Source organism: Danio rerio, chromosome 16 (genome assembly GCF_049306965.1).
Source record: "Danio rerio strain Tuebingen ecotype United States chromosome 16, GRCz12tu, whole genome shotgun sequence".
Lineage (NCBI taxonomy): Eukaryota > Metazoa > Chordata > Actinopteri > Cypriniformes > Danionidae > Danio > Danio rerio.
In genome coordinates, this window is record NC_133191.1 from 40754646 (window position 1) to 40770458 (window position 15813).

At 35.8% G+C, this 15813-nt stretch overlaps 1 protein-coding gene across 3 annotated transcripts in view; it reads left to right on the forward strand.

Moving 5' to 3' along the window:
* The window catches only part of LOC101885829 (uncharacterized), a 123768-nt gene that overhangs the window by 10896 nt on the left and 97059 nt on the right, over window positions 1-15813 (forward strand). Inside the window, exons 5-9 of one of the 3 annotated variants that reach the window (XM_073926294.1) lie at window positions 5384-5554; window positions 5716-6238; window positions 6394-6538; window positions 6642-6875; window positions 6960-7063. Coding sequence is in view for 2 of the 3 variants with exons in the window: in XM_073926296.1 (XP_073782397.1) it covers window positions 7043-7079 (37 nt within the window). In the remaining variant the exon portion in view is untranslated. Of the gene's footprint in view, window positions 1-4563; window positions 5562-5715; window positions 6239-6393; window positions 6539-6641; window positions 6876-6959; window positions 7080-15813 lie in introns of those variants that run through there. The other 2 variants (XM_073926296.1, XM_073926295.1) reach the window with 2 other exon arrangements.

A 15813-nucleotide genomic window follows, 5' to 3' on the forward strand; every position in this document is an offset into this window, starting at 1 on the left:
TGAAGAGAAATGACAGGGGAAAAAAGATTAAACATATCGGGACTGTTAAAAGAACATTCCTCTTTGATATATTCTTTCGACTCCGACACATCAGCTAAGATTATGAACGACGGAGTGTCTCTCCTGCTTCAGTGGCGTGTCCCGCTGGTTATAAACGAGGAGGCGGAGAGAATGCGCTGCTTAGTTTCGGCTCAATATATATTAAATTAAAAACTAACACCGAGCTGCTTATAACGCTCAAAAAAGTTAAACTAAAATGCACAACCCTTGTTGGTTTCACCTGCGGGATGCACAATGAACCTAACGCGCCATTATTTTAATTCTATATTCGTGAAGAATGAGCCAACCGCATATGCTTAGTCCTGTTGGTCGGGACTCTCTGCTTTATAACTTATTAGTTTATTACAATAATCACACTTAGCTTTGCCATCGTTCTTCACCACATATAGCCACTCAACACATCTTGCGGTCCATCTTTAATGTTTAGATTATTGAAGGTGCTATTGATGTTTTGAGAAAAAAAAATTAATAGTACTGAAACTAAATTATTAAAAATAAACTTGCGGGACTTCGTTTATGTCCTGCGGCAACATTATTTTTATTACACTTTAAGTGATCTGCTTGAGGTAGGTCACGTTTATCAATGGTAAGTTTTAGCCTAAGTTTACATCAATAACATAATGTGCATTGTCCTTTACCATACAAAAAAAGAAAAAAAAAAACATTTATTTATATTTTAAATGCATTAAAAAGCAAGCGCATATCTTAGCCTTGAGTTTGTTCACACTCTGCCTGTATTAACATAAATGCTGTATTTTAATATAGCTAATTTTGATTAGCTTTAACTGACAGCCTTTTCTTCTTTTTCCGCGGTTATGCGGCATTATATTTCACACACATATGCAAGGTGACTGAATATGAAATTAAAATACAAAACTTACTGAGCCATTAAGTAAAAAAACAAAACAAAACAGTTATACTTTAAAGCAGAACATTGACGTTTTGAAACAAAAAAACGGAACTGAAACTAAATTATTAAAAATAAACCTGCCAGACTTAATTTATGTCCTATTTTCATTATTTATTTATTTTCATTATTCGTTTATTATTATGTACTGAAACATAAAATGAGATAGTAAAATATAATCAACAACGAAAATGTAAATAAAAACGTAAATTAAAAACATAAATGAAAATATCTTGTCTTAGTCCTATCAAAATAGCAAACTTCATCTCTCTATATTTAGACTAAAAGACTGCTTTATTTATTTATTTATATATATATTTATTTATTTATTTATTTAAGACTACTTATTTATACTGAATGTTTGTGCTTTCACTTTAGTTGTCTTTCATTTCTTCAATTGTATTTTCCAAAACGAATCCTCTTTGCACTTAAAAAGTTTACAATAAACCAGGTAAACAAATTTTAAATGTAAGTTGAGGTGATCGCATGTTCACAACTGTGAGGTGATGTGCTCTACCGGCAGGATAATCTATATTATTTTGCTGTTTTTCATATGCGCATGTTTAGGATTTGAGATAATAACATTGCCATGATAGTCAAAGAAATCAAAACATTATTTTCACCCCAACGCAATTTAATCGGGCACTGAAGGCTAATAACTTAATTCTTATATTTGCTTTTTGACTTCTCACCATGTATCTTTTCTACAGCATAGTATAGTGTAAGAGCATGTCTATTACCAGAAAAACTCAATTAAAATTATATTTTAATTGAACACATCACATCACACACAGTAAGCTACGCCTACAGAACAGTCTGTTTAGCATTGTGAAAAGGCAAAGCTGAATATCTGTGGTTAAAGTGCCACCCAGCGGTCAAATGCTGCTGGCGCATCAAGTAACGCCATCGCCGCGGTATGAATGGCGGCACAAGGAACACATTGAAGTAGTAACATCTGTAAATCTTCTTTAGTAAAAATAACAGACCTATAGGCTGACTGTATATGACAAACACACAATCTAACTAAACATGATGCTTGCTATAAACTATAGGCTACATTATTTGAGCATTCATTATGACATTGATATATGTTGTGGTCCAGCTTATGTTTCCTTTTTTGAGTGAGACGGAGAAAGTTTAAAACAAGGTCCACTTATATGCTTCAGCGCCAAAACACAAAGTGGTCTGTTGAATAAAGTCTTAATATAATTAAAATGACAGCAAAATATTCACAGTTTCAGAATAGCCTATATTAGGCTACATCATGTTTAGTTAATGACAAGTTCAGTGAATGACAATCCATACTGCTCCTGTCAGTTTCACTTTTATTAATATAATCAACTACTTTGACCACAATAAGCCAGGCTTTACTAACTATTGGCAGCACTTAAAGTATTCCCCTCAGAAGAAGAAACTCAATCGGACACTTTCAAAAACTGAGCAGCACAAAGAGGAGAAATCAGTGTGTTGATGATCTGTCCAATGTATTATTAAGCTTTTTCTAATTCAAAGTTTCAGGTAGGCCTACTTTGTGTGTGAATACCTTGCAATTAGGGCTGGGTATCGACCGAATCGTCTTGCTACTATCGAGTATCGAAAAATTCTTTTGCGTTCGGTACCAAATTTCGATACTCAAGGGTATAATCTTGTCAACGTCAGTGAGCTAGAAAATCTGAGCCATCCTTAACGTGACCGGGTCAAATGCTGGTGATTGACTGCAGCGAGGCTGTCTTGAAAATCAGTAGTTTACGACGGTCACGCGCACTCACTCAGAGCTTGTCAAATGTGAGGCTGTAATGCGTACACTACTACACTTTAGAGCATAGCATACATTTAATGCAAAGGATGTTTAAGTGATCAAAAGTATGGCTACATTATGCAAAGATTGACGGCAACAGCGCACGATGCAATATCTGTAAAGTTATCGCGACCAAGACTGGCAACACGTCAAATATGATAAAACACCTGACACAGGGTCCCCGCGGGGTCTTAAAAAGTGTTAAAGTCTTAAAATAAAAAAATCGAAATTTATGGCTTTAAAAAGTCTTAAATTTGCTGTTCTAGGTCTTAAATATTTTTGCACAGGTCTTTATTTTTGTTGTTATTGCTAGGTTTTTGGGGTGTTGTAGTTCTTTATTTCACTAGTCCAATTGTAATTTGCATTACAACTACAAAAAGGTCAACTTTCAATAGCCAATCAGCTTTCTGATATTAAACCCAGTGCGCGCGGCAAATGTGACATCATCGCTGTGTTTGCGGAAGTTCGCTTTGAGTGCACGCAACATGATTTCACTGACAAACGTCGCAAGTGCAGTTTTATAAGTAAGAAGTGCTGTAATACGAGAGAGCGAATCTCTGCTCGCGCGCCGGTTTCCTTTTGTTCATGGACAAAACTGCTTGCGAGCTCTCAAAACACTGGCTGCTCACGTGCGAATGATCTGCTCTCGCTCAGTCAGACTCCTTTCGTGCTTTTGCTCTCCAAAGAAGCTTCAGCATACTGTAGTTGTGTTACAATAGCAACTATAGAATTACCACAACAGAGTAATTGAAGTACTTTACAAAACACTTTACAGCAGACACTAGTTCACTTTATTTTAGTGATAAAATGGGATTGATAGTAGCATTTATTTAAAGAGTGAATAGTACAGTAAGCTATAATACCTAAAATACCTAATTTATACCTATTATTACCTATTTTCTATCACGGTTACATTTCTGCTTGCCAGAATGACCAATAATTATTGGCTAGAAATTGCAACAGCCATCGGAAAGGAGGAAAGTTTTTGTAAAACTTTGGAAAAACCTGAGGGATAAGTTTGTTAAAACAACAAAAAAAGAGGCCCCCAAAAACATCTTCAATGATAATGATTATCTTTTTATTCGTCTGATTTTACTTTCTGTTTTTTTGGAGCGCCGCCTGTCATTAAAAAAAAATATCTCAATGGTGAACGTGTCAAGTATAAAAGCCTTAATCTGTTTTGTGAGTTGTGCGATGCGGTGCCAGGTGAAAGTATAAATCTGCATAAGATGTTTGTTTTTTCTGTAGTTCAACGGTGCATTTAATCTGACTTTACCACTGTTCAATTTAAATAACTTTGTTTTACCCCTAATTTAATGCTTTTACATTTTCTCTCGTGTGTTTTTGATATTGCGATATAGGTCTTAAATGTAATACTTAATGGTCCTAAAAAGGTCGTAAAAGGTCTTAAATTTGACATTATGATATCTGCAGAGTCCCCGTGACAGTACACAGAATTAATTTACGAGCAGAAAGTTGCTCCGACGCAGTCATTATCTTCATCCTCTTAGTATTTTCCTGACTCAGGGCCTCCAACAACGTGCCCACCACAAGCGTCGTCTTCCATGACTGATGAGGATAACTGCGCGATGGTTGGGGCTCCGAAAGGCAAACAGACATACAAAATCAGTTTTTAGCACTTCTTGCTTGTGTACCGTTAAAGCTAAGGCCCAGATTACACTACCAGTTAAATGTGACCCAATTCCGATTTTTTTTGCTTAAACTTGTGACAATGTGGTGCAATGTGGAAGAGAGAGCGTGTGTGGATATTCCGACGTGGGAAAAAACAACAACAACAAAGGAAACATGGAGGACGGTGGTCAGTCGCCATTATTTGCTCCCACTAGACCTGAGATCTCTCTCGTACCACAAATTCCTCTCAGTGGTGTAGGACATCATACAGCATATAAACAATAAGCGCTAGCTGCGATGCAGGCCCTTCCCCACCTCCTTCGCCTCAAAATCATTTTCAAGTTGGGCAAATTCGTGTTGTAATTTTTACGCTATTAACGTTATCAATGCACGCACTGCGGGCTACACATAGAACAACTTTATTCCCTTTAACACCAGTGCGCACACAGGCTACATCTTACACACACACACACATCAGGGCCGTACCATTACATAAACTGCGTGGGGGTAAATCTGGACTGAACCATTTGCTGCTTATACTACACCACGTATTTCGTAGAGCTAAAAAGAAAATTTCTTCCATCGTGGCTAGTGTGGCACAGATGCTAGGACCCGCCTTTATGCATGCATCATAGGTTGTATGGCAAGTGTAAACGCATGAATTCGATATGGGTCACAATTAAAAGAACGTGTAAACGGACAGACAAAAAAATCTGAATTGGGCATCAAGACCTGACAGTGTGAACGGGGCCTAAGTTTGTGCGGGGAAAATGTATTCATTCTTTTTTTGGACCTAATGTATGCTGTGCAGCGTTATGTACTGATCCGATGGCTTTAAATACCTAGCTAAATTGATACTAAAATGCTTTAAGGTTAACGGTAAATGATAAAGTTTACCTCACATTAAACTTGTCTTATTTAAATGTCCTTATCCTTGGCTGCATTAACAGTTTAGCTTTCAAGTTTTCTTCACATTAATGTTATAGTCTGCTCCTGCTGACCCTGGAATTAGGATACCATCAAGTGATAATCCATTGCACTGGCAGAAAAATGAACAAGGAAAGGAAAGATGAATGCCACAGGGCCGTTACAAATTTTATTGTTAAAAGTTTGCTGCCTTTTTCTCCTGTGGAGGCTTCATGGTGGAGCTAAGAACAGTAAGCTGTAAATGATGTTGTAATATTATTACCATTAAGGCTGTTGGCCATGTTTGTAGGTAGTCTCTTAACCTAGATAATTTTTAAATCTTTTTATAGTAAGCAACAATGATAAAATAATGCTAATGTTACTTTTTTGTGTTTGATGATGTCAAATATAGGGAGATGATAAGCACTTTAAACCCCAGATATCAGTCCCCCAGCCGAGACATGCTCTCAAATACCCTCATACCTGCAGTTGAAAAAGAAAATATCAAGAAAGAGTTGCAAGATGTGAGAGATGTGGCTGTGACTGCTGATGGCTGGATCAGCATTGCACAGGACCACTACCTGACAGTGTCACTTCACTTTGTCAGAGAGGGTTCCATGAGAGACATACAAGGGCAGTATACACATCCCAGACAGGGGACATTTTAGCAGAAGAGATAAGAGATATTCTTGATGAATTTAATATAAAGGATAGAGTAGTTGCTGTGACAATGCAGCAAACATGGATGTAGCAGTAAAAAGAGATGAGTATTAAAAAAATTGGCTGCTTTGCTCACACTCTCAATATTGCTGCTCAGAAGCTTTCCACAATTACCTCAGTCTCACAGTGGGCAGGAAGGATCAGAGCAATGGTGGTGTGGCTGAAAAGATCCACCCTGGCTAAACCTATCCTTAAAGAGAAGCAGCATCTTCTCGGTAGGTAGAAATCAGAATAGTTGAACCTTAGTGCAAAACTCTTTGGCCAAATAGTTAATAAAAATCCTTTGCTAAATCATGCAGTAAAACATTTCTGCAAATAAACAGCCACTTTGATAACCAACACAAACATAAATTTCTCTTTCCCATTTTAGGTCTTCCAGAACATGCTGTCATCCTTGATGTGAAAACAAGGTGGAATAGCTTATTCCTCATGGTGGAGCGATTCCTAGAGCAGTTCCCTGCCTTCCAGGCCACCTCCATGGACCATCGTCTTAAGAAATTAATGGACAAGGACAGGTAAAAACTCTGTTCTCATTTTAAATGCTTATTCAATTTTCAGTGTAAACGATTTTGCTCATGAATCTATAGTCCAGCTAATGAATCTGATCATATTTTACAGACTGCAGAGAATTTCTGATGAGGATTTTAGAAAAGCAGAAGAGTTTGTCAAAATTACAAAGATACTTTACACTTCAACCCTCTGCGTCTCTGCTGAAAGGAGCCAAAACTTGGGTCAGATTCTGCCTATCTTAAATAAGCTCCAGCACCACTTCACAGTGAATAAAGAGGACTCCTCCTTCACAAAGACCATCAAGGACCCTATCTGGAATGACCTCTCAAAAAGATACCAGGGGTGCAGTGTAATCCTGCTGAATTTGCTCTTGTTTTCATTAGAATTATTCAGTGATTGACTCAGTGTTTTTGTCTTGAATATCAGATGGATGAGAGGGCACAGCCTTGCATCCCAGATTCAAGTCAAAAGTGACAAATGAAGTGTGGACCAGACTGAAGGAGGAGCTAATGAAAAGGACCTTAGAACAGGTGTTACTTCATATTGGTAATATTCTACTTCACTTGAATTGTAGATCAATATGTGTTGTGGTAAATATTGACTTCTCATTAATTACAAATTATCAGACCAGAGGTTTTGAATATCAGAAAATAGACTTTATTCTCCATAATAAAGCCGAGAAAGAGCAGAGCAGACCCCAGAGCTTTCTGAAGTCTCTCCTGGACACCTTCTAAAGTTTCAGTGTGTTTGTTACAATTTTTATACAGGATTATTTGACACACCCCTAAGTCTCTTTTTAACTCTTGACCATTTTTGAATAGGTTTTTAGTCTAAGGGGTCCTGCTATTCTTGGCTCTCAGTCCACTAGCTCATGTCAACAGAGATGTTACAGGTCTATGTTAGTAAAGTATAGATGCAACTTATGCAAAGGAACTAAGTGTTTACATACATTGTCATGATAGGATAATAACTTGATAATATGTTACTCATTCTAACTTCTGACACATATAGCTTCATACAAGTATTTAACATAAATAATCAGTGCTTTACATATTCAGTTATTCTACACAATCAGTCACTCAGCCTTCTCCTAGTGTTGCTCCTGTGCAGGCATACTCATCTTACACAGACATATCACTGTATTTTTAACACAGGCTGGCATGTTTGCTGCAAACACTACATACATTTTGAGAAGAGAAAATTAACTGCTTTACACTTAGAAAATACTTCATACAGAGAGAATAAAATCTTCTTCAATCCCTCCTCTTAAGACTTTAGTCTTAATATTATTGTCTTTTAACCCCAAAGTGCAATTTCATAATCCAGTTCTCTTAATTACCTCTATCTAGTGACTGATATTAGCCACATAGCTGTTATCAATTGACTAGATTATGCCACTGTACTTTGACAGAAGTCCAGCCAAACATCTTCCCTTTTACTTTTGATTTGAAGGAAGTAAAAGACTGTACTCTGTTTTTCTCTTAACACATCAAAGACAACAATGTTTTAAGCATAAGTATTCAGTTGGTTCAGTGCTAGCTGCTAGTTTTCACACTCATGTAGAATATACTGAAGTGATATTATATATAGGTACCATGAAAGCAATATGCAAACAAAATCAATATGCAAACGTAAAAAGCATCAAATGTTGATCTTGATCTTTGCTCATCCTTGTTTCTCTTATTCCAAGCTATCAGCATCTTCATTAGACTTTGAAAAGTTGTTAATGGAGATGTGTGGTTGAGAGTCTGAGTTCTGAAATCTGCAGTTGTGCATTCATCATCCCTTGACTTGTGGCACTTCTGTATGTGGTATTCAGGCACATTATCAGAATCACTCTTTTCTTTGTTCTGATAAACTCTTGCTTCCACACGTGGCACTTAGTAGTTTAGAGCTTTGGAATATTCAGGCTCCTCTGTTTCCAGTCAGCTTTCCCTTGCTGGAGTTGTTCCCTTTTGCTCCTTTGAGGCATTGGTACCTCATCAATGGCATCCACTTTGGCAGCTGTTGGATTTGCCCTCATCCAGATATGGTCCTTTCCTCCTGAGCTCTCCAGAGCATCCACAGATAGACTCGATCAGCTGGACCAATTGGACCTTATATCTCTGCTCTCTCACATGGCTCCTTTCTGGTTTCCTGCACAGATATCGCTATGCACATGGCAATTAATTGTTTCTTTATTAAAGTCCCTACTGCATTAGACATCTTTGCAAACCATTCCAAGAGGTTATGTGCAAGGTTATAGGTGAGATTATATGCCAGGTTTTATGCAAAGTTTCATGTGGTTTCTTGCAAGGGTCATGCTGTTTCTTGCAAGGTTTCTTTCAAGGTTTCTTTCAAGGGTCGACCCAATAGCAGTTCATGCGATGCGGTGTTAGATGCTTGTTTCTGTCAGTTTCCATGCCATCACTCACCAATGCACTTGTAAACACATTAATCCCATTAAGTTTATTATTTTCACATATTTCATTGAGGGTTGGTCTTGATGGATCATCTTCATCTCTTTCAGCCATTTCTGGTAACTGAGCATAATACAATTACTCTCTCTTTTGTTTTATTCATAATTTTTCATACTCCTTTAGATGTTTTTATTTATTTATCACTCATTAACTTCATGATTACTTTATGAATGCAAACCCATTATGAACTTATTTCTGAAGGCATTTCAAAATTTAGGAAATACTTCTCTTGTCACAGATGTAATAAATATCCCTGCTTCATAATCTGCTCCTGATGCTACCTCTAATCATCTACTCATCATAGTTTCTCAACTGTGCTTGTTTACAGAATAATTCTCTATCCAGTCAACACTAAAAACAGTCATCATCTCACTGTTTGGAGCAATGGTCTCCACTCAAGTCTTTTAATTGAACTAGAGCTCTGTGAAGCTGTAGATAATTCAATCATCCACATATTGTGACAGTGTCCATACAATGATCTTCTCCCTTATTATAACCCTTTATGCATTCTGGTGTATACAGTATATGCTAGTCATCAAGCTACACGAGTACAAATAAGTTTCTACCCTCCTCTGATAGTTACCTAAAATAAACTCAATAGAAATCAAACCACTTAAAATATTTACCATCCAAAAGGACATACAGATGTTACTACTTCAATGTGTTCCTTGTGCCGCCATTCATACCGCGGCGACGGCGGTACTTGATGCGCCAGCAGCATTTGACCGCTGGGTGGCACTTTAACCACAGATATTCAGCTTTGCCTTTTCACAATGCTAAACAGACTGTTCTGTAGGCGTAGCTTACTGTATGTGATGTGATGTGTTCAATTAAAATATAATTTTAATTTAGTTTTTCTGGTAATAGACATGCTCTTACACTATACTATGCTGTAGAAAAGATACATGGTGAGAAGTCAAAAAGCAAATATAAGAATTAAGTTATTAGCCTTCAGTGCCCGATTAAATTGCGTTGGGGTGAAAATAATGTTTTGATTTCTTTGACTATCATGGCAATGTTATAATCTCAAATCTTAAACGTGCGCATATAAAAAACAGCAAAATAATATAGATTATCCTGCCGGAAGAGCACATCACCTCACAGTTGTGAACTTGCGATCACCTCAACTTACATTTAAATTTTGTTTACCTGGTTTATTGTAAACTTATTAAGTGCAAAGAGGATTCGTTTTGGAAAATAGAATTGAAGAAATGAAAGACAACTAAAATGAAAGCACAAACATTCAGTACAAATAATTAGTCTTAAATAAATAAATAAATAAATAAATAAAGCAGTCTTTTAGTCTAAATATAGAGAGATGTAGTGTTTGCTGTTTTGATAGAACTAAGACTAGACATGTTCATTTATATTTTTAATTTACGTTTTTATTTACATTTTCGTTGTTGATTATAGTTACGATCTCATTTTATGTTTCAATTATGGTACATAATAATAAACGAATAATGAAAATAAATGAATAATGAAAATAGGACATAAATTAAGTCTGGCAGGTTTATTTTTAATAATTTAGTTTCAGTTCCGTTTTTTGTTTCAAAACGTCAATGTTCTGCTTTAAAGTATAACTGTTGTTTTGTTTTGTTTTTTTACTTAATGGCTCAGTATGTTTTGTATTTTAATTTCATATTCAGTCACCTTGCATATGCGTGTGAAATATAATGCCGCATAACCGCGGAAAAAGAAGAAAAGGCTGTCAGTTAAAGCTAATTAATCAAAATTAGCTATATTAAAATACAGCATTTATGTTAATACAGGCAGAGTGTGAACAAACTAAGGCTAAGGTATGTGCTTGCCTTTTAATGCATTTAAAAATATTTGCGGCCTTTTTATAGGCTACAGGCAACTGGTGTATAATAATGTTTTTTTTTTTTTTTTTTGTATGGTAAAGGACAATGCACATTATGTTATTGATGTAAACTTAGGCTAAAACTTACCATTGATAAACGTGACCTACCTCAAGCAGATCACTTAAAGTGTAATAAAAATAATGTTGCCGCAGGACATAAATGAACTCCCGCAAGTTTATTTTCAATAATTTAGTTTCAGTACTATTAATTTTTTTCTCAAAACGTCAATAGCACCTTCAATAATCTAAACATTAAAGATGGACCGCAAGATGTGTTGAGTGGCTATGTGGTGAAGAACGATGGCAAAGCTAAGTGTGATTATTGTAATAAACTAATAAGTTATAAAGCAGAGTCCCGACCAACAGGACTAAGCATATGCGGTTGGCTCATTCTTCACGAATATAGAATTAAAATTATGGAGCGTTAGGTTCATTGTGCATCCCGCAGGTGCAACCAACAAGGGTTGTGCATTTGAGTTTAACTTTTTGAGCGTTATAAGCAACTCGTTGTTAGTTTTTATTTAAATATATCGAGCCGTAACTAAGCAGCGCATTCTCTCCGCCTCCTCGTTTATAACCAGCTGGACACGCCACTGAAGCAGGAGAGACACTCCGTCGTTCATAATCTTAGCTGATGTGTCGGACTCGAAAGAATAATTCAAAGAGGAATGTTCTTTTAACAGTCCCGATATGTTCAATCTTTTTTTCCCTGTCATTTCTCTTCAGCAAATTATATTTTTAAAGCTGCTTGATTCTTTTAAAACCAAAAGCAGACCCCGGTAATTGGTGTTTTTTCATAAGATACTCCTTTATGAATGTTTTAATTTATGAGTAGTCTTTAATGTGCTTTTTAATAGTTTTATTTTATTCATAGCAGCACCTAAAAAGCGACTAATAACATCAACAAATTAATAAAATAAGTAGCAAATGAGAAATAAATGACAGACAAGTTGATAAAAACAGACATTATCTCTAATTATCAGAATTGCAAGATTAAAACAGCTGAATATAGGCCTAAAATGATCTAGAAAGCAACTACTGCGCGCTGATATTTATTCTTCTTTTTTTCCGAATAACGAACAATTTCAACCGCGGGGAGATACCGACAGCTTGATTTGCAGTATTTTCTAACATGTTAGAAGCGGGCAGCGGACATCAGCTAGCCGTAAAGACGGGCCGGCACAAAAAAAACATGGCTGCCGGTGGAGAAGCGGCTGTGCCCTCAGCAGCTGATTGAGACGGAGCTGCATATCCTAACTGAGTGCACTAAATACTCTGAGATCCGGGAGAAATTCTACCCGATAATCCAACACATACAAAACAACTTTGAGTCCCTGTCGAACAGAACCCATCTTACTGGGGGAGTGTGTGTGCTGCTGTGTGTTCACCCAACAATACCCGCTCCTGTCTCCAACACACAAATACTGGAACTCTTTATGTGGACTTACTTTTGATAATAGGCTACTATTATTACCTTTATCCTGTTTAATGTTATCAAAAATCTATTTTTATTATTATTTTTTTTATTCTATTTTTATTTTTATTAATCTTTTTTTATTATATGTTATTTTCATATTTGTTTTCACTACTGCCCTTTTTGCACTCTCTTGTTTGTGAGACGTGCACTGCTTTGGCAAAACGAATGTACAGTTACTTGTCATGCCAATAAAGCACCTCAAATGTGAAAATAGCCTAGGCAACAAATAACAAATAATAGTCTAATAATAACAAAAAATGCCCTTTTCATTTTCATACAATAGGCCTATGTGTGGGTTTTGACAATATGTGTTTAATTAAGCTATAAAGATCAGATGAAATGCATAGTGAAATATGAAATAAATGTCTCTTTTGCTGAAAATTTAATTAATCTATATATTTATTATTTTAAAAATCAACTCATTTTTGCCCAGAGAAAGAGGCGCGCGGCACTAGCGGACATGGGGTGCTTTTTCAAAAAAAGACGTACAGTAACTTGCAGCTGAACTATGCACAGTTTGGGGAAAAAAGGATATAGTGATGCATGTCCCCCAAAACCCCTAGTTTCTCTGTCGCAGATCCATCATTTGAAGGCAATTCAAATGTACCATCTCTAAAAATAAAAAAGGCCGCTTACGCGGCATTTGTGTTTATTATTACCATATTTTTATTTTATTATTATTAATTTATTCATTCATTCATCATTCATTATTTTTTTTTCGGTTTAGTCCCTTTATTAGTCTGTGATCGCCACAGCGGAATGAACCGTCAACTTATCCAGCATATGTTTTACGCAGTGGATGGCAGGAGGGCCAGCTGGGGCTTCGGGACGGAGTAAAAGGAAAGGCGGAATTTGCCCCGAGTCTGGGAAAGATGGCTTGCCGTAATTACACTAGTTTTTCTATCGCACACATGTGCCAAACACATAAACAAATAAATAAAAAAGGAAAAGAAAACATCTAGACTTATAGGCTGAGGTCTTTTTGCTTATAATCGCCCTTATGTTTCCGTTTTAAATGTAAGGCTGTTGCATAGAATAATACAATTTTAATGTATAAGTGATTTTGCTGTGTCTCCCTTGATGTTTCAATAACGCATAATAATCTACACAAAGACACGGCAGACATAAAGGTTGTGTGTGAGAGACCGAGCAAAAGAGCGCTCTCTTCACAGCTCTGTTGATGCTGCTAGCGGCTTCTTTCTTTTTGTTATTTATTTTGCAGATAATACACCATATGAATACAACAGAAAGACATAAAACTTTACAAATTACCTTTTGTAGACTCAAAACAAGTGTCATATCTTGATAAGCCTCAGCCACATTGAAATATAATTTAAAGAATTACATTATCGGATATAATAAAATCGCATTAAATAAATAAACCAATATAAAACAAGCAAAATCAAGCTATAACAGTTTAGGTAGGCCTATATAGCCTACATAAATAAAACCGTTAAAGCCAAATCAAACTTTTATTTTACAAGATATTTTCTTTTAAAAGATTTTAGATATTTTCTAAAAACAATAAACACCAGAGAAGGTTTAGAATATTATTTATAAAGTATTTGGATATGATGATAATAATCAAATTGTGCAAACAGAACATTTTTGGGAACACGTTTCAGGTCTCTCCAGTGCATTTGGGCTGAATGTTTGACTGTGTCTAAATGAGGATGTTATAAAATACATTTTCTACCGAGTTATTAACGGATGCACGATTCCAACAGTCGGGGGACGTTCTGGGGGCTGGGTTTGCGTTACGCGATGCGAGCTATAGACCGACAGTGGAAATGCGACATGATTTCGGTCTCACTGATGCCCATTAACACCTGAAAGACAAGCTTTTGGTTATGAGATGGGGGAAGGGGTATGTCTCCACCCTCAAGTGTTTTCCACAAACATGGTTACACAAAATCCAAAACTCCCGAGGACGGATGGTGTAACCGTAGCAAAACCTATGCGTTTTAAAACCAAACCGCATTAAATATGGGGCCTTATGAAAATGAATGTTTCTATGCACAGCAACTTCTGGACTGAACTACTTGTTATTTAAAATATCTGTATTACGCTCTAGCATTCGCCAAAACGAATTTGTACATAAAAACACCGAACATAGCCTAGCTGAATAGGGTGTTGCCTGCTCAGCCATGACAGCAGCAGACAATTCCGCACGACCATAAAGCCTTCACCCGACAGTTATTTTCTAATATTCACAACGCGAGCCACAACAATAGACATGCCATGCCCATCATCCTTACAGACAACTTCGCTTTAAACTGTATTAAGGTCCCATTTACACTGCACAGCAGTTTTATATAAAACCTTAATGATACATATAACAGGCTACATTTTGATGGTGAAATAACCTTTTAAACGATGGCTTTTTATTTCAGTATTCAAACATTAAATAACGAATGCATCAAGTGAAATAACGAATATGCAAAAACACATGTATATAAATATAAAGGACTATTATAATTAGCAAAATGCTGCTCTATTTATCTTTGTATTTTTATAATTTTATTATTGTTATTTTTAATATTTTGAATTAATTAAAGCTATAGACAAATACTGCTTGACATTTTAGAAAATGTTTTGCGTATACCCAGTACCGAGAACAAACAAACAAAAGCACATGGCTTGTTAATCAATTTAATCAAGCTCTAGCCACGAATAAAATAATAGACTATTATTTTAATATTTTAGACGACGGGTTAGTAATTATACTATAAATGGTTATGTTCAGATCAATGAAATAATAACTTTATAAATAATAACTAATTCTGCTTTGCAATTTTTTATTCATTACCAACATCACTAAACCATACATTTGTTTTATAAGTTAACCAAATATTTGCAGAGATTCAGCAGTTTTTTTTCTGACGCGTTTGCCAGTCATGCCAGTCAGTGAAAAAAAAGTAACCGTGGCCCCGTTTGCAGGTATTCAGATTCGATTTTATTAATCTGATTCAACTTTTATTATTTACAGGACATAAAAATGCAATTAAAAGTTTCAAATCAATGTGCATTGTCCTTTACCATACAAATAAAAAAAAAAAAAACATTGTTATACACCATAGCCTGTAGCCTATAAAATGGCCGCAAATCTTTTTAAATGCATTAAAAAGCAAGCGCATATTAGCCGTACCTTGAGTTTGTTCACATTCTGCCTGTATTAACATGCATGCTGTATTTTAATATAGCTTATTTCGATGAATTAGCTCTAACTGACAGCTTTTTCTTCTTTTTCAGCGGTTATGCTTGCATTATATTTCACACGCATATGCAAGGTGACTGAAATTGAAATTCAAATACAAAACATACTGAGCCATTAAGTAAAAAAACAAAACAAAACAACAGTTATAGCTACTTTAAAGGAGAACATTGACGTTTTGAAAAAAAAAAAAAAACTGAACTGAAACTAAATTATTAAAAAATAAACCTGCTAGACTTAATTTATGTCCTGCGGCAAAAAATATT